Consider the following 18,740-nt stretch of genomic DNA (forward strand, 5'->3'; position numbering starts at 1 on the left):
ATCAGGCCCCCACACTGCCTACCTTTAAGCATTCCCTAAGCATTCATCTGTTCTGCCTAACTATCTAACCCAGCCATTTTCAACTGGTGTGCTGCGAGTGGTCCACAGGTGTGCCACAGGAATTTGGTGGAAGGTCATTTATTAAGAGGGCCAATGGGAGATGTGAGCCCCCACTGGCAGCATGGTGTGCCTTGTCAATTGTTAAAAACCTGGTGCTGTGCCTTGAACATTTTCAGTGCCTTGTCAGTGTGCCGTGAGATGAAAAAGGTTGAAAATCACACCCTAACAAGCCCCTCCAAAGATCAGTTGACTATATGAAACTGTCTCATAGTGAGTCCTTTGACTGACTTTGCTTTGTAGGCTTTCCCAGTCCTACTATTGGAGGAATGCTGGGGATTGTATCTGGGATCCAATGCATGGCAAGCATGTGATCTGCCACTGAGTGAAGGGCCCTCAGGTGAATGGAAAGCTAAACCAAACTATTCCATATCCCACGATTTGACTGCTGGTTCTCAGGAGTCTCCTCTTTATTATTTGCTGTACCTCAAGAGATGAAAATAGTTCTTTAATAGAGAATAGTCTGGGTCCACCTTGGATTCAGAATAATCATTATTTCTACTTTGAGTACAAACTCCATTATACAATTATATGGCACTCTGATCATTTGCTGACATTCAACTTCGAGGAACAATTTGAGATAATTTTCTGTTGTGATGCTCATTGTACAAGTCACCATACTGGAGGCAACGTAGTGCATTTCAAAAATGTCAAGCAGCCCGATCCTATCTAACTCCCCCAATGTGATGCAGTGGTGCCAATGTGACTTCCTACAGGGGAGTTTTGGCTGCTGGAGGTCTTCTCGGGATTAGTCCCAGCAGCCGCTATGGGTCAACTCGGACCTTCACACCAAATCCTGGCCCCCTTACTGGGCCTGATCTGCCTTCACAATCAGTGCAGACTTGCGCCAGTGATTGAGCACCCTCCTGCCTCTCCCCAACCACCAGTGCTGGCTTACCTCTTCTGGCGGATGTCCAGCATCTATCAGAGCGCAGGCTGGCTGCTCGCTGCTTGTGGTGGTGGCTAGTCCACATGCACTGGCCTGATTGTGTTTACAATGTCCATAAAGGAGGTTATGCTGGCAGAACATGTGTTCCACCTGCATACTCCTTTGATAGGATTGGGCTGAGGGTGTTTCACGGACTTCAGGAGGAGAGAGCGAATATAAGTGTTATAAGCTAATAAAGTATAAAAGTTGTTTCTTTGGACTGCCAGTTATAAATTTGATTTTTCTTATTGACTATATTTAGCTTCCTGAAAATGCTGTCATTAAGGGGAACAGCACTAAGAAGAAGGAGCTCTTTTGTCTAAATCTCCTCTCCCAAGGCGCATGGACTGGCTTTTTGTGTTTTGGTTTATATTAGAAGTGAACAGATATGAAAGGGGAAGGAAATCAGTCAAAAGCACGGAGAAGAAACACCACATCTGGGCCTTTCTCAGCACTTACCAAAGGCTCTAGTTCCTTGCGGTCTATGAGGTTGAGCTCTGTCCCAAAATAATAAAAGTGCTTGTAGCAAGTGTTGACATGGGCTTCGGCCCCCATAATGATGATGCGGTCAAAGTGATGAATGTAAACGTGAACAAACACTCTGAAGAGTCTGCATAGGATCTTCTTGCAGATCTGGAGGAAGTTCTTTGGGAACGGTACACCTGTGAACAGAGAAGGGGGGTGGTTTCAAATCTTTGCTCCCAATCACCATTACACCACTTCCTAGAAAGGAGAAAAAAAAGAGTACTTGCCCCATCACCATGATCCTATGATTGCACATTGTTCATTTAACCATTTTGACACACACACACAAAATCAACCTCAAAAGCCCCGAGTGATCATTTCCTCTCTTATAATGACCAACCAGTAGAGGAGTGCTTCAGCCTTGCCCTTTTTTTCCCCAGAGCTTGAGTGGATTTCTACAACTCTTTTTGACTGTAACGTCAGGAATTATTATTAACATTATTAACAGTATTTATATACTGCTTTTCAACTAAAGTTCACAAAGCGGTTTACAGAGAAAAATCAAATAACTAAATGGCTCCCTGTCCCAAAAAGGGCTCACGATCTAAAAAGATGCAAAAGAATACCAGCAGACAGCCACCAGAACAGACACTGCTGGGGTGAGATGGGCCAGTTACTCTCCCCCTGCTAAAAAAAAATTGGTACATGATTTGATTGGGTTCTTCTTCACTTCTCATCTTTCTCTCCCCCTTCCCTTTTTCCTATCATGTGTATAGATTATTAGCCTGTGGGGCAGGTTCTACATTGTTTTTTAACCTTGTACTACACATAGAACATGTAGATGAATAATAATCATTTTCATCCCCAAGTAGCATGGGCACCTATTCACACAATTCCTTGCTTAGAAATAACTGAACATAAAACATAAGGGTACCACATCAGTTGTGAGAGGCATATGCACTGTTGCCTATTTAAAAACATGTTAATGGAGGAGGACAGAATTCTAATGGGCCAAGGAGCAAATAATGCATGGACAGGTCAATTGCAACTGACGGGAAAAGTGTGTGTGTGTGTGTTGTATTCTATGCATCTAAACACAAATGCTAAATGACACAGTGCTTAAGTTCACCTTAAGTGACAGGTTCAAGTGCAACCAGGTTGTCTGAGAGTACAGAATGAGTAGGGAAATCCATAATTATTTGTGGTGTTTCAGCAAGCTTGTTTGTTCATCTTATCCAATATGGGATTATAACAGAATCCATTGCTCCCCAGTAATTTTCTGGCAGGATAGCTCTGCTCTATTCCTGAATGACTGCAAAATTTCAGAGGTTTTGGGCAGGGTTGCTTCAATTCACCCCTACCTACCATGCAATCATAAGTGAACACTACAAAATTACATTTTCAGACACTGATATAACAGGGAGAACATATAAACCAGGGATGTCAAACTCGTTTCATACAGAGGGCCGAAGTTAGCATTTATGGTCCCTGCTGAGGGCCAGAAGTGACATCATTAAGCAGGAAGTGATCATTTGGAGCAGGGGTGTCCAAACATTTTGACAAGAGGGCCACATCATCTCTCTGACACTGTGTCAGGGGCCTGGAAAGAAATGATTAATTTACTATTTAAAATTTGAATAAATTTACCTAAATGAATATAGTAGAGATGGAACTTATATGAATGAATGATCTTGCAATAGCTCAAGGCCAATAGAAGACCTTACACAAAGCAAGGCCAGCCTTTTGTTCACTGCCACTGCAGCATCACAGACGTGAAACAGTAAGTAGTGGAGGGAGCCCTCGTCCCACAGCTCAGATGAGAGGTCGAACAGTTATCCTCATGCTGAGAGCAGCTGCATTGGGCCAGCACAGGCTCCAGCAAGTCTCCAGAGGGCCAGAGGCTCATTGGAGACTGGGGGCTCCCCGATGGCCTGATTGGGAGCCTCTGAGGGCCACAAGTGGCCCCCGGGCCACGGTTTGGGCACCCCTGATTTGGAGGATAATGGCCAGAAATAAGCACTTTGTTCCCACATAAAAACTCATCAGCTGTAAATGACACGAAAAAATGTGCAAATTTTGATCATATTTTCAAGTTATGAGACAGCTCAATTATCACTCTGGGAGAGCCCAATTATAATGGGAGCCAGATCAATTGCTTCCAGGGCTGCACTCGGCCCATGGGCCTTATGTTTGAAACCCCTGACCTAAACATTGTGAATTTTAAAAAAATTGTAACCAATCCCATAAGAGTCAGGGCATGCGACAAAAATACATAAAATGTACCTGTTAAAAAAAAATTTTTTTTAAACAAAAAACATACACTTAAAACTAACCAACTTCACTGTCACAGCTTCTTGGCCAGGAAGAACCAGAAGGTAATTGCAAATGCTCGTATTCCTGTACCACATAAATCAGCATTCACAGGTACAGAATACGCAGGTCTATCGAAACAGTAAAATATAATTGCTTCTGCAGTAGGTAGCAGTCACATCACAGCAAAAGACATTGCTTCACAGCTCCACTTTACCATCTGGAACTTGCTTATCAGATTATGTCAACGAAACAGCCTCGCCTCCAAGAATGTATAAAAGATTGCCAAGAGACCCTACAATTAAATGTTTTGTACCACTGTCACATTATGATACCCAGTCTGCAAAAAAGAGAAATGAGGGCAGGGGGAATGAAACACTACCATTCTCTTCTTACTCCATTTTTCTCTCTCCCCCCCCCCCATATACCCCTCACTGCAAATCAGAAAAGTGGGAAGTAAACTGCAAACAACAATAAAATTGTTTTTCTAAAAACCTCTACATGCGGCATTAGGGGTTTCAGCTGCAGATTTAAGATTTGTATTGACAAACTGCCCCCATAAATAAAAGAACCTGGAAAATTAAACTCTCAATGGATTCAGAAAGCCAATGGCCTTTGTGATCTGCTTTCCGTGTTTTCCAAGGCAAAGTACACTGCAGAACATACTGGGTCTATCAATTAGGCAGCTAGTAAAATGGTTTAGGTTTCAGTCCCTCACTGCTTGTTGGCAGCAATGATCATGCCAGGCAAAGACTGAAAATTAAAGAAAAGGATCATGAAAAAATAAGAAGCACAAGAAATATAATAATGGGTATCTGCCACTTGGCTGAAGTGAGCTCTGATGGCAACAACTGCTATGGGAGGATTCAGAACAACCCCCAGAGTTCCTGTTCTGTGGTCTAGAAAAAGGCATACCCCACAATTGAAAGTAATTAGTTCCTCCCTTCCTGGGTCTGAGTGATATGAAGAGTGTGGCAGCCTGCAGGGAGTAATGCAAGAAGCTCCCATCCATTATTAATCAGCTGACACAACTATGATAAAGCAAACAAGGGAAGAGAGCCTTTCCTTCTCAGCCTTGCAGCCAAGGGTGACCACCTACAACTACATGAGGCGAACAGCCTTCTCTATAGTGCAGGGGGAGAGCTCTGGTTGAAGGGCCAGTCAAGATTTTCTATGAGTGGCATGCCAGTCAGTCTCTCTCTCTCTCTCTCTCTGTCCAATGAGCCTCACAATGACATTGTGAGGCTAAAATGAGATATGCTCAGATACAATGCTCAGAGCTACTGGGAGGAAGGAAAGGACACAATGTCATAAATCAACAAAAAGGAGGGTTCAGCTGTAGGGCATTTGATCTGTGCTCTCTCATTTCTGCCACTGGCTGAATATGTCTCTGAATTATTAACCCACGTCCATCATGCCAGTAAACCTGCAGGGCTGTACACAAGAAACATTATCTATAGAAACATTTATCTGCCAGATCCTGGACATCCCAATTGGCTCACAAAAGTAGAAAAGAAAAGAAAAATCTAAATTCTGGCTTGCATGTTATTTTACACTAGGCACCCAAGTCACAAACATCCTAGTTACAAACGTCAAGTTATGGATGGCTGATTCACTGTGGTGCAGCCTGTCCATTGTGGTACTTTTGCACAGGTGCCAATCCAGACTGCACCCTCATGGCTGATATTTGTCGTGGGAGGAAGGCTCACATTGGCACGAATGGTAGCTTTCCTCTTGGGGTATATACAGCAGCTAGCTAGGGGGAGAATTTGGATCATGGCTAAAAACCTGCCTCCCCCCACATTCCATTCCCAATCTAAATCACACTCCCCCAACACGACTGCAATTTACTTAGTTAAATACAAGCTTACCAACCCTAATAATGCACTTAGCTTGCATTATGTGTAAAAACTACAACATCAAACCTCGAAAATAAATATTTCCTAGTTTTTACTAAACCCTGTGAGTTATTACTGAGATTCTTGGTCTTTGGAACCTGCCGTTTGAGTCACTCTAGTGTAAACAGGCAACGCACCAGGGGGCTCATGTTAAATTTTAACAAACATCAACGTGCAGTGCCACTGGTCTGATCTAAATCCTCATAGTCCAGCAGGAACCAACAATGCTTAACACTAGGCACATACTTTATTCTCAATTACACTGCCCTAACTGCAAATAATAATCAGATTAAACTCAGTGAATTACACTTTGGTTACATAGTAAATTTCAGCCTAATGTTTGGATCACACTCTATAGTTTTCATTGTTAAAAGTAAACCAACCAGTGAACAATGACTTTCAGGAAAAACTTGTATTGATTAGACTTTGATCTCCTTTGGAGTAAACTACTTTTTCTTATTTAGTTTTGTAAGAATGCAACCCCTTTTGTCCCCACCACCACCACCAGAGTCTTGCTGGCACACATACTTAATACTCTGTTTCATGATAGTTTATAGCACATGCATGCCATGATTTTTAAAAGCAGAAATCACATATAATAGATACCAAGAGAGAAAAATCACTATTTTAACAGAAGCATAGGCAGACGCTGTGGGCAGAAGAAGGAACACAAAAGCCTGAAGTTTGATCACTGTGCTACAGTTATTAGGAGAAATTTGAAAAGAAAGGTAGATGTCAGTGGAATTTCTGAGCTAGCAGCTACTTGCTAAAATAGAAGAAAAGAATTTGGATGACTGAACTGGCTTCGGTTCAAGCAGTGCAACCAACTCAGCCAGGAGTCTGCCTGTGTACAAAGGGGAAAGACAGAAAGATTGTGCAGAGCTGAGTTTACAGACGTAGTGGTCCAGATGGTGTCACCCAAATTGCCAAGTTATTACACAAGAGATTTGCAAGCATTCCAGCCACACAGTTCACACTCCCAAAATTCCACCTTTGCAGGGGTACAAATTACAAGCAATACCAGGCAGAGGTAATGATAGGCCTGGAAGGAACCCGAAGGTGATCTAATCCACCTTTTAGCCCTAAGGCTGAAGATCTTATGCAAGCCTCAATAACTACACACTGCACAGTAACCACTGCATACTTTCTTCACACCTAATCTAATGTGTGCTAGACATGTGATTTCAGGAATCTGTTAGATTGGACACAACAATCCAGGCTGCCTTGATGGTGGTGGGGCAATAATTTTAAATGGGTCTACAATCTGGTTCAAACACTATGGAGATTGCTGATCATCACTCCACGTTGTGAACAGTTTGTGTGCAAGAAGAACAGAAACTTGCAGCACCTTGAAGATTAAATGATTTGCTTCTGCATCAACTTTCATGGACACAAGTCTGCTGCTTGTGTGGCTCTGACTGGGATGGAAAATTTTTGAAAACCTGCTCTCCCCACACAATCATTGAGATTGGTCGTTCTTGACGGTTTGACAGCAGTGGTGTGAGGAAACTACTGCACACAAATGGTTCACCATGTCCTAACAGCCACCACATGGAATCATTTAAAGTGGTTTCCACATGGCTATATCATGTGCATGCTAAAAAATTTTGAGTGTTGGTAAGTAATAATTTGATCAACTGTGCTCATATTTGCTGGAAGTATGTCACAGGAGAAGCCCAAAATAGGAGACCATGCTGCCCTAGTTCACATTATATAATGTGACTGGTACAGAGAGGAGGTGCCAACTGTTATCCATCCATTCATCTCCACTCCTGATTCCCCTTCCCTGGACTGGAAAAGGAAGAAAGGGATGTAGTGAAAGAGGGAGTATGGAGGAAAGACAATTGTGTGCTAGAATGTCTCTGATGGTCTTCTAAGCCCATCACTATCCTCTCCCACTTCTTCGCCTCTTCTTTTTCCAATCCAGGGATTGTGGGAGGGGGAGCAGAGGCTGGCATATCACCAGATAAGGGGCAAGAACATTTGGCACATGGCCTCAGGCACCAGGAGGTTCACAGTATGCAACACTCCATGCCTTGGTGTGGTTTTACTTCTAGCTTACAGACCAAGAACAACCCACCAGAAGCCCTGGAGAAACAGGCAGGAGTGCAGGCTGTAGTCTATGCCGTGGCCAGGCTCACAACCCTTCCTGGCTCTACCAAGCAGTACTGCAAACTGTCACTGCTGGTGCACCTGTAGCAACTATGCTGCAAACTGGCCACCAATGATATAAGCATTCTCACACCTATCTCTCTATCTAAAGCAAGTTCTGCGATAAGCTGACATTAAACTTTAGCCGCTTCCGTAAAGACAGTCTTGCTTGCTTCCTCATTAGTGTTTAAATCACTCCACAGTTTTACCAGTACTTATACACATCTGTTTTTCCATAAATGGTTTTTTTTGCTTCCGTACTTGGTCTAGAAAAAAAAATACACGTAGGAAAATGAAATGAGCTCTCTTTAATCAAGGGAATGAGAATGTAAAATTGCAAAAGGAACTGGAGGAGCAATGATTAATACACTCATTGAAAGCAAATCCAAACAAAAGTTGTAAATGTCTAGAACTTTGGTTAACATGTTTCCCTCTCTTCTTCTAGCCTCAGAATAGAATTCTGCTTCTGGAACCTCAGCTGCAGAGACTTGCCAAGCCAGATGTTTTTTGTTATCTCAGGGCATTATTCAAGGAAGTGCCTCTGCTGAATGCCAAGGCAAACCGTTTCAGAGATGCAGGACTTTGTCATTTCCACCTCCAATAATCCACTAGCTGCAAATGGTTAAACTGGGCTGCTTACTAGATACTCGCATCTTTCCAAATGCCATCCTCCTGCAACAGCCAGACCAGACGAGACAGCAAATGGACTACTGCTTATTCGGCAGAAAGTATACTCAAATCAATTTGTTTTACAGTTTTGTTTCCATGCTCAGGAGAATCCTGCAACTTTAAACTGACCTCCACCATGGTCTGAGTGGATTAATTTGGCCTGTCTACATCTAGTTTGATTGTATAATGTTCAAATTCACACAGCAAAGGGGTGGGCCAGAACAAATTTCATGGGTTCACAAGGTGACACAAAGCAAGCTATTTACGCCTCATTCTCAATGCCTCAGCGATTGCATGGGAGGAAAAATCAGTTTACAACATCAGTGCTAGGAAAAATGGTGGGAGGGGAGGATGGTGAAGAAAAAGGAAGTCTGTTATTTGCACCTGATCCCTGCAGGGATCTACCTGCTAGTCAACATATGATGCTTTTTACATTTTCTGTTCATCAGTTGTCAGTGGAATCCAAGACACATCCAGGCCCCACTCCTGGGGCTGGTTCACATCACTTAAGAACTCCAACTATGAATAACTCTATTGAAAAGCAAAGAATTGTGTTAGAAGAAATGTGAGATGTTAGAAGTTATCTCTCTGCTGTTTGATGGTTAATTGCGAATTTCTGTTTAAAGGCAAAGGTTCCCCCCCCCCCGGTGTTAAGCCTAGTCATGTCCGACTCTAGGGGTGCTGCTCATCTAAGCCGAAGAGCTGGTGTTTGTCCATAGACAGTTTCTCATGACAGTGGTCATGAGGCCGGCATGAATAGATGCCTAAGTGCATGGAACGCTGTTACCTTCCCACCAAGGTGGAACCTATTTATCTACTCACATTTACATGCTTTCGAACTGCTAGGTTGGCAGGAGCTGGGACAAGCCATGGGAGCTCACCCTGTCACGTGAATTTGAACTGCCAACCTTGTAGTCAACAGGCTTGTCGGCTCAGTGGTTTAACCCACCGCACCACCGTGTCCCAATTTCTGTGTACAAGTAGTCAAACTTGATGCTCAGCTATCAGTGGCCTGGTTCGGATGGTACGCTTCCAACTGAACCGGCCCCATGGGTTTACGGATGTGCATGTTCACAGCATGCACCTGTTCTGACTCTATCCTTTATGCCTGGGTCAGTTTCTGATGAACTGCCCCCCTCCCCCTACTGAACAGTTAAGGAAACTCGCCTGGGTGCAAGAGGAGTGGCCAGAATGTGCCTGCCCATGAGCACGCCCATCCTTAAATGCACACAGAATCCATTCAAGACAGAAATGTATCACTCAAACTGGTCCAATGTGCTTACCAGTTCTTGTACTTGACACTGTCAAAAGGGCAGCAAACGTTTAACAGAAAAGAAAGAGATGAAATGAAGAAGGGTGAAAGCGGACCATGCAATCTTGGGGCAAGCTCCAGTAGATTATCAAGTCAAACTGAACAGTGTTGACTAAAAACTTAATTTTCATGGAAAACCAAAGAAGCTGGGTATAGACTTTGCTAACCTTTAGATGTGCTGGATTCCACTGATAGTCTTACAGAACAGAGAATGTAAGTAAGCATCATATATTGATTATCAGATAATTTCTGCAGGATCTGAAAGGAAGCAGCTTTGGCTTCTTTTCTGTGATAACATATAGAGGGGAAAATTAGTTTCAAAATGTTTATTTTATGTCTTTGCTCCTTTCTTTTCTCATAAAAAAATTATACAAAAATGCATCTTAAAACATATTTTAAAGGCAGTCATAAATATATATGACAGATGTTTATTATCTACCCATGGAATCACATTAGGCTCTGTCACAGTGCAGCTGTCACTTTCATTGGATGGCTTTGACCCAGGAACTGATGGAAGTTAAATGTGAGCAGTGGATCTCTCGGAGGAGGGAAGGGGAAAAAGATTATCTTGAGCTCTGGCAGTGACTTCATATTGTGCTAATAGCTCTGAGATGCCACTCTGAAGAAGCCCAGATGGAGAGCCAACAAATCTCACATTGCATCTTCCTTGGTTTTGGCTATGAGAATTCAGGAAGCTATTTTTTTATCCTTGTCAGAGAGAGCTTCTGAAGAATTTATTCTCATGACAAACACAGTCTAAGACAACTGGAGCATATGAAACTCTTACAACAGATGAAGCTCTCCAGTGTACAAAAAGCTGGTTTGTTTTTTTTAAAAGAGTGAACATGTAGCTTGGTGGTGTGAATCTGTAATTTGGATAGTACTGAATTATCTGTGGAATTTGATGTCATAAACCAAATCTGGATTCTTCTGAGTCTCAGCTTTTATTTAATTGTTTTAAGGACCACAGAACATTTTTAGCTTCTGCAGTTGTGGCAGTATGCATAAAGGGCTACAGTTTTCAGGAAGAGGAACTAATCCAATGATGAGAATCACAACAGCTATACAGTATTTAATTTGAACTTTTTCCCTGACACAGGAGCAGCATGAGTGGATCTGCCACCTGAACTGGGGCAAATATATGACCTAGCTAACTCTCTCTCTCTTTTAAAGAGGGACACCCATCTTGCATGCGCTAATGCACTCATGTGCCCCAGAACTGCTGTTGTTACCATTACCTCCTCCTTGACCTTCTGGCTGCCAGGTACATGAAGCATTCTGGAGCACCTACCTTCTTAAATGCAGCTCTGGTACCACCTCTCCCCTCTTACTCCTCCTACTGGTCTTGTTTGAAACAAACAGGATAAGCGGAGCATGCTGACAGAGCTTCCAGCATGCTCCACTGACTCTCTTTGTTTCCAACAGAGCTGGGCAGAGCAAGTGGAAAGGGGTGGTGCTGGAGGTGTATGCGGGGCTGTTCCTGGCCTTCCCGCTGGGGAGATGAGAAGAAGGAGGAGCCTCGCGATCTGTTCTGAAACCTCATGAAATTGAGTTATTAAAACAGGATCCTGCTGCTGCCACAAGCACTCACAGTGGCAGTGCTGGTGGAAGCTGTGGACTGCTGATGTCCCTGTTCTCATTCCACTCTCTCAGCAAGCAAGAATCAGAGGCTGTGAATGGTGGTGCCTCATCAGTTCAATGCTCTCTCCACCCAACTTGCCACCTGAAGCAATCAGCCTCATGGGTAGGCTGGCCCTGCCTTCACTGAAGGAGTCTGACTGTGTTCCTGCCCCTCCTCCTGTTATTCTCACAACAACCTTGTAAGAGAGGTTAGGCTGGAAAGTGACTGATCCAAGGTCACCCAGTAGGCTTCACTGTTGAGTGGGGATCTGAACCCATCTTCTGTCTTCAAGTTCAAAATTACACTACACCACTACATCACACACTGACAGCACTCTTTATACTGAAAGATGTCACCAGGAACCTCGTTATGATCATCTGCTTGCATATGCAGCTTCAGAAAAATACAGCCCACTTCCCCAGATGGTCACCTTGGGCCACATCACTAGACATTACACCATAAAATCCATGATTTCACTCAACCCCATGACATCATTAGATGCTAACTTTTGAGGTTTCACTCATCAAAGCACCACTATAAAGAAGCAAAGCCCACGCAATAGGAGAAAATGCCAGGCTGATTAAGGTGGCATAAATCTAGGCTCACTTCTGAAGGCATGCTAGAATTGTCTCTTTTTTGGTCAAATTAAAGCCCTGGAATATCCAAACATTTCCTTCCAACAAAGAAGAGGTTTCTTTTTTATTTCCCCCTTTTGCTTTGTGCAGTCACAGTGTGTTAATTAAATCACTGACTGCTTCCATCCCAACTGGAAGAATTTTATATAGTGAACTGTGATGAACACCAGCTTCCCAAAGGACAGCAAAATGCATCTGTGATAGGCTTAAGGTGCACAATCCTGACCAACTAATGTAGCAATCCTTCTTTACTGTCCACATTTCTCTCTCAAAACCCCCTTTTAAAGATTTTCTCAGGGCATTTTGAACAGAATCCCTGTTAACGCAGATATATGTTATCCTTTAGGGTCAACCTTGACATCTGGAACAGAGCTTCAGCACCAGATTGACAAATGGCTTATTTCATTTTTTCCCCCAGGAGCATGAATTAACGAAGAGAGACTAGAAGGAAGAGAAAAGCCAGACCAAAAAGAATGTATACATTAAAATAAACAAACAAACAACCCTCCCATATGATGTGATGTCATCCTGGTAGGGAGGCCCATTAAAGTCTCCAAGATAGCTTCAGTAGTATTTGGCAAGCTTGCCCAAGCACCAGAGACTGATGCTCATTCCTACAGATTCTGGGCCTGACAATCTTAAGGGAAGAAGTAATACAAATTCCACTGAAATAAATTGGCTGCCCCATTATAACTCCAAAGATAAAAAATGTAGGTACTGAACATATAGGAATGGACCCAAGACCGCCTAGTGACTGTGGCTAGTCAAATGCTACCCCTCTTTGCCTAAGGATATATCAGGTTCTGCTCTTCCCATTCCCTGGATTGGAAAAGGAAGAGGAAGCAGAAGAAGAAATGAGAGAACATTTCTAGTGGTATGATAGAGTGTCTCCAGTGCTCTAGCCCACCACTCTTCTCTCATCCACACTTCCTTTTTCCCTCCACCCCCTCTTCCTTCTCTAATCTAGGAAATGGGAGGAGAAGTTGTAGGAGAGGCAAACAGGCAGACAGAAATTGGTGCATTCCTACCAGTCTACTGTTTGAAGTGACTGACTCAACCAGTTTCACGGATAGCTAGCCCTGGATACGTATTTTGATCTAGTTGAGCTACTATGTTTGGATTGCAGGGAATTGAGAGACGATTCGTTCCTTTCTGAGACTTACTTAAAGACCGTCTAGAGATGAGCTAGAATTGGTCCAAAGAGTCTTATCCGAGGCAAGACCTGGCAGGTCAGTAGAGCGTTTGCCTAATCTAAAATTGTACTGATAGGCAAAGTAGAACTACTTGCCTAAGATGTTGGCTTCTTTGGAATCTACCCCGTAAAACAAGATTTCTATTTTAAAATCTTGGGTAAGTAACAACAAAATACTATGCTGTCTTGTGAAATGCCAAGCCCTTTTGTTGAGGGCCCATCCCTAAACAAAGCATTCAGCTGGAAGTTGTTCCCCCCACAGAATCTTCAAAGCCTGACATTTTAAACAACCACCTGCAAAAAGCTGCTAGTTTCACAGTGCAAGAGACATTCTTGCTCAACAATGGCACAAGAAAAGGTCTGTCTTTACAAAGTAACCAAACAATCACTCTGCTCTGCACAAAAGATACAAAGACCCTTACACTATACATAGTCGCTTGCCAAAGAGATGACAATAAAAACAAATGCACCTCTTGGCAAAGTTTCCATGCTTAAATTACTATTAAATATTTTTAGCGCTAATTATTCCCAGTGCGCACAATGCACCAGTGTTCCCAGTGACCCGCAGAAATGTCAACTTTTTTTTCCAGTCATCCAAGCACAAGTAGTTGGGAAAGATAATAAGAACAAATGAAACACGCAGGTTTTTATCCCTATCTCATTTGCAGAGGACGAATGCTGTAACTTTTCCAGTTTAAAATGGAAGAAGACCCCAAAGTGCTTCTGATTTGGACAACATGAAAGCTTTGCTCTCTGGTAAGAAAAGATGAGCTTAGGGGTCAGCTGTGCCCTACCTTGCAGGAACTTTGAGTCCTGGCCCCAGGCCCCCTCCCTGGTGCTGGAGTCAAGCAGGACAGGAGCAGTCCCTCCCAAGATGGACAGAGGCAGAAACAATAGAGAGTAGAGCCCTTTATTCCCAATCCCAATTCCAAAACCTTTATTGGCATAAGCAAAAGATTAAATAAAACATTAAAATACAGTACAGGCAAATAATCAAAACAATGGCTGTGCTACCGAAAAAAGATCACAACAAGACAGAGATACGTCAAGGTAAAAGTTTTAACTTAGAAACTGCAGATAGGAATTCTGCTACAGCACCAGTGGTGGCTACAACTGAGTCACTCAAAAGTGCAGATAAAGTCTCTGATAAGGAACCTAAAGGGAAAGAAAGTACAGAATATAAATGAATTTCTTGTAGTAATTGGAGGGACGGGCAACAGAGAAGAATGTGGGCCACTGTGTCCAGCTCCAAAGAGCAAAAGGGACACAATCTATGCTCCAAGGGGATATTGGAAAATCTGCCAGAATGAACAGCTGAAGGGAAGATGTTAAATCTCGCCAACATAAATGCCCTCCTCTTAACAGGATTAATCAACATAGTAAAATAGTTGTGTGAATGGCCAGATGAAGGAAGAAGGCCAAAAAACCGGGGAGAGTAGGTAGGATTGGGGTTGGAAGAGAGTTGAATAGATTCAAGTTCCCATAGTTTGGTCTTGATAACTGAATGGGCTCGATGAAGACTTATGTCCGCAAGAGATTCAAGGGACAATCCTAATGATAGAAGTTTAGAATCAATTGCTTGAAACCACCTAGAAAAATGGGAATCCTTTAAAAGATCGTTTAAAAGAGATTAGGGTGGATAGTTAAATGCAGACGAAGCCAGAACCTGAATGTAAGGAACCACGCCATAGTAGAGGGAAGGTGGATCCCTAATTCGAGAATGAGAGTAGGTAATCTGATTAAATTAGGAACCCCCAAGATCCGTCTGAGGAAAGAGGCTGCAACTCGGTCAAGATCATGATTTGCAGCCTCTATCCAAATGGGGGCACCACACAATAATTGAGAAATAATTTTGGTTTTAAAAATGTGAAGGGCAGCAGGGACATGCTGATTACCACAAGAAAAATAAAAACGTGCAATCGCATTTAAGTGAGGTGCAACTGAGGAAATGGCAGATTTCCGGTGAGGTGACCAACTGTGGTGAAAATGAAAAAGAGTCCCTAGATATTTAAAGGTTGGTACTTGTTGGAAGGAAAAGGGAACAATTGGAAGGGGTACTTGTTGGAAGGAAAGGGAAAGGGGACCAATCGTCCAGGGGAACAAAATCCAAGACTTAGCGAAAACCAAAATTTTGGTTTTCTTGGAGTTAATTGTTAAGTCATTGGATAAACAATAATCCAAAAAAGCAAGAAAAGAATGATGTAGGCCAAGTCTGGTAACAGACAAGAGGACTGTGTCATTTGCATAAAGGAGGATAGGGAGGGGGGCACCAATGAGGGAAGGAGGGGAATTCTGACAACTTAATAAATGCGAGGGTAAATCTGCCAAAAAAAGATTAAAGAGGAGGGGAGCGAGAATACAGCCTTGTCAAACTCCCTTACTAATAGAAATTTTCTCAGTTGTAGAACCCAGACTATTAAAACGTACCCTACAATAGTTAGTTGAATGAAGACGACAAATTAAGAAAAGGAGGCGGGGGTAAATCCCACAACTGGCCAACTTGTTCCACAGCATAGCCCTATTAATGGAGTCAAATGCTCTGCGGAGATCGATGAAAGCCGCGAAGAGTCTGGCACCATAATGGGCAGAGTATTTCTCAACTAAGGAGGAGAGTAAAAAGGCATGTTCAACAGTAGAGGCGCCTAAGCGAAAGCCAATTTGTTCTCTACCCGGTAGGGCTTTAGAGGAAGCCCATGATGAAAGTCTAATAGATGTTTGGAATAAAGCTTCCCTATAACAGAAAGCAGGCTAATGGGCCTATAATTTTCCGGGAGAGAAGGGTCGCCCCTCTTGAAAATAGGAACAAGAATTGACGAGAGCGAGGAATCTGGAAAAAGACCAGACTGATTAACTAGAGTGAAAAGATTAGATAATGGGACCGACCACCAGGTGGGATTGGTGGTTAATATGTCACTCAAAATATCATCTGGGCCAGGAGCTTTCCCAGGCTACAAAGTGTTAATCAACTCAACAACCTCGTCAGGAGTAACAGGTAGCCATTCGGGACAATCTGAGGGAACTGGGATAAAAGGTTCACAAAAATCAGAAGCGGAAAAAATTCCCCAAAAATGAGCAACCCTAGCAGACGGAGAAATGGGAGAAAGGACAGTGTTAAAAGGAGACGAGTTAGTACGGGTAACTAAGGACCAGAAGGATTTATAATTGTTAGTTGAAATTGCATCGTAGAGTTGAAGCCATTTTTGTTGGGCAAAAGAGTGTTTTTTCCTATCCAGAAAGTTCTGACAATGTTTCCTCAAAAGAAAATAAGATCTTAAAGATTTGGGGGAGGCATTGAGGCATACTAGATGGAAAGCCTGCCTAACACACCTCTTAGCTAGCCAACACTCCGAGTCAAACCACGAACAAACACAGCTGACTGAGTGAGAGGAAAGTGATGCTCTAAGGAACTGAATTAAAGACTCAAAGAGGGAATCATAAGATGAAATAGCTGTAGAAGGTGAATCAGTCCCTGCCAGCGTGTTGGTCCTCGAGGACCATTTTAGACGGGGGGGGGGGGGGGACTGTAGTAGAGGTTTCCATGACTGGATCTCAGAAGAAGGAAGAGTAAAACATAATTGAATAGGCAAATGATCACTATCAGAATGAGGATTAACAAAAAAATCCAGAAGAAATGGAAAAAGAGCCGGAGATGCAAGAGCATAGTCAATAACACTTGACCTCCTAGATGCAAAATGAGTGAATTCACCCGGGATATCCCTCCCGGAGGAGCCATTGAGAATGGTTAAGTTAAGCTCAAGACACATGTGAATAAGAAAGGGAGCATAACTGTTAATAACAAGGTCTTTGGAAGACCTAACGCCCTGGAACCGGGGGGGGGGGGGAGGAGTTGGTCATCCAAATCCCAGTTCATAAAGTGGGCCAGGGCAAGGTTACTAGGCCCCAATCTAACATTAAGGTCGCCCAAAATTAAAAGGAAAGCTGAAGGCATAGAGGCCAAGTGTTTTCCAGCAAAGGACCTCCTCCCAGAAAGACTGGGGAGACGGGTCAGAGGGAGGGATATATAAATTAAGCAAAATAATCCTAATATCCTTGAATTGAAATAAAAAAGCTTAAAAATAATGAGAGTGAGAAGGAAGAGGAGATAGAGAGAACCAGGAGGAAGGGAGAATCAGACAACATAGTCCAACTCCAGGGCGAACCATTTGTTTACATTTAAAGGCCGGGAGATGGTGAGAAATAAAACCTGGAATGAATAACGGGGACAAGGACCAGGTCTCTTGGAGAAAAATGATATTGAAAAAAGACAAATAATTAATAAAATCTTAATCCGATTTCTTTTTCTCCCAACTTGCGATGTTCCATGAAACCAGCTTGAGGGTGGGAGTTAGAGCTGAAAAAATCTGAGAGGAGTCTGATAGTCAACGAAAATGGTCAGTAGAAGTTACACAATTGGTAGATCCAGGAGAGATTCTTCCCAACGTACACGAGTGCACATTTGCAGGAGTTTCAGCTGAAAAGGGAAACGAAGGGCTAGCAGAGCTAGATGGCTAGGTGCAGGCAGGCAACATCGAAGAGGTCTCTACAGAAGTTGAAGGTCTTCTCTCTTTAGCTCTAGAGCCAGTAAAATCATAATTCAAGGGGGAATCAGGTTGGATTGAGGCATCAACAAGGGATCCTCTTGGGGACGCCTATCCACAATACAAATAGGGGATAGAGGAATGGTCCGACAAGAAGCTGCAAGAGATGAAGGTGAAGTACTCTTAATGAGAACAGGTGGATCAGCTGTGATGTCACGTCCAGGTGGTGTCTTCAAAGGGCATCTAGAAACCCCAAGTTCAGGAGAGCAGAGATTGAGGAGAGGTCCAACTGGACAGCCTGAAACAATTGTTTTAGAAGCACTCAAAATGCCTGGATAGAAGCAGCCATCGTGTTAGATGGAGATGGAAAATCTGTAATATGGCCACGTAGGATAGTTCTAGGTGGAAGAAGACTCACGATAGCATTATTCTTAAAATATCTATGAGGGAAAATGCCTACGCACTTCAGTCTACTAGCTTGGGAAAACAACAATCTTGGAATATAATCAGAATTAAAATACAACAAAAACCGATCTAAACATGATGGGGAAAACAATCTCTCAACCCTAGAGGTTGATAATAGATGGGGTAACTCAATAAAGTGGCCAAGTGTCCCTTGGCCAAGTAGACCCGCGACCAATCAGGAATTCTTCCTTTGAAAGAAGAAACTGTGATTACTGCACATTTGGGTTGAAATGTTAGCTGGAAGGAAGTTTTGGAAGAAACAGGAACATGAAGGTCCGCTGGTAGGTGGAAGGTAGCAGTCTGGGTAACACCGGTCTTCAGATCAGTAAGTGAATCAAGATGGGCAGAGTACATCATAAAAACAGTCTGGTGGAGCCCCTTTAACAAATCAATAACGTGACCTAGTTGGGAAAATATTTGGAGCACAGTTTTGGCCGTC

General features: G+C 42.9%; 1 protein-coding gene across 1 annotated transcript in view; it reads right to left on the reverse strand.

Moving 5' to 3' along the window:
* Positions 1-1,450: 1,450 nt before the first annotated feature.
* The window catches only part of MOB3B (MOB kinase activator 3B), a 56,108-nt gene continuing 38,818 nt past the window's right edge, over positions 1,451-18,740 (reverse strand). The window contains exon 2 of the mRNA XM_066612601.1: positions 1,451-1,707. Coding sequence (XP_066468698.1) covers positions 1,451-1,707 — 257 coding nt within the window. The remainder of the gene's footprint in view (positions 1,708-18,740) is intronic.

The sequence above is a fragment of the Tiliqua scincoides genome, chromosome 2 (assembly GCF_035046505.1).
Source record: "Tiliqua scincoides isolate rTilSci1 chromosome 2, rTilSci1.hap2, whole genome shotgun sequence".
Lineage (NCBI taxonomy): Eukaryota > Metazoa > Chordata > Lepidosauria > Squamata > Scincidae > Tiliqua > Tiliqua scincoides.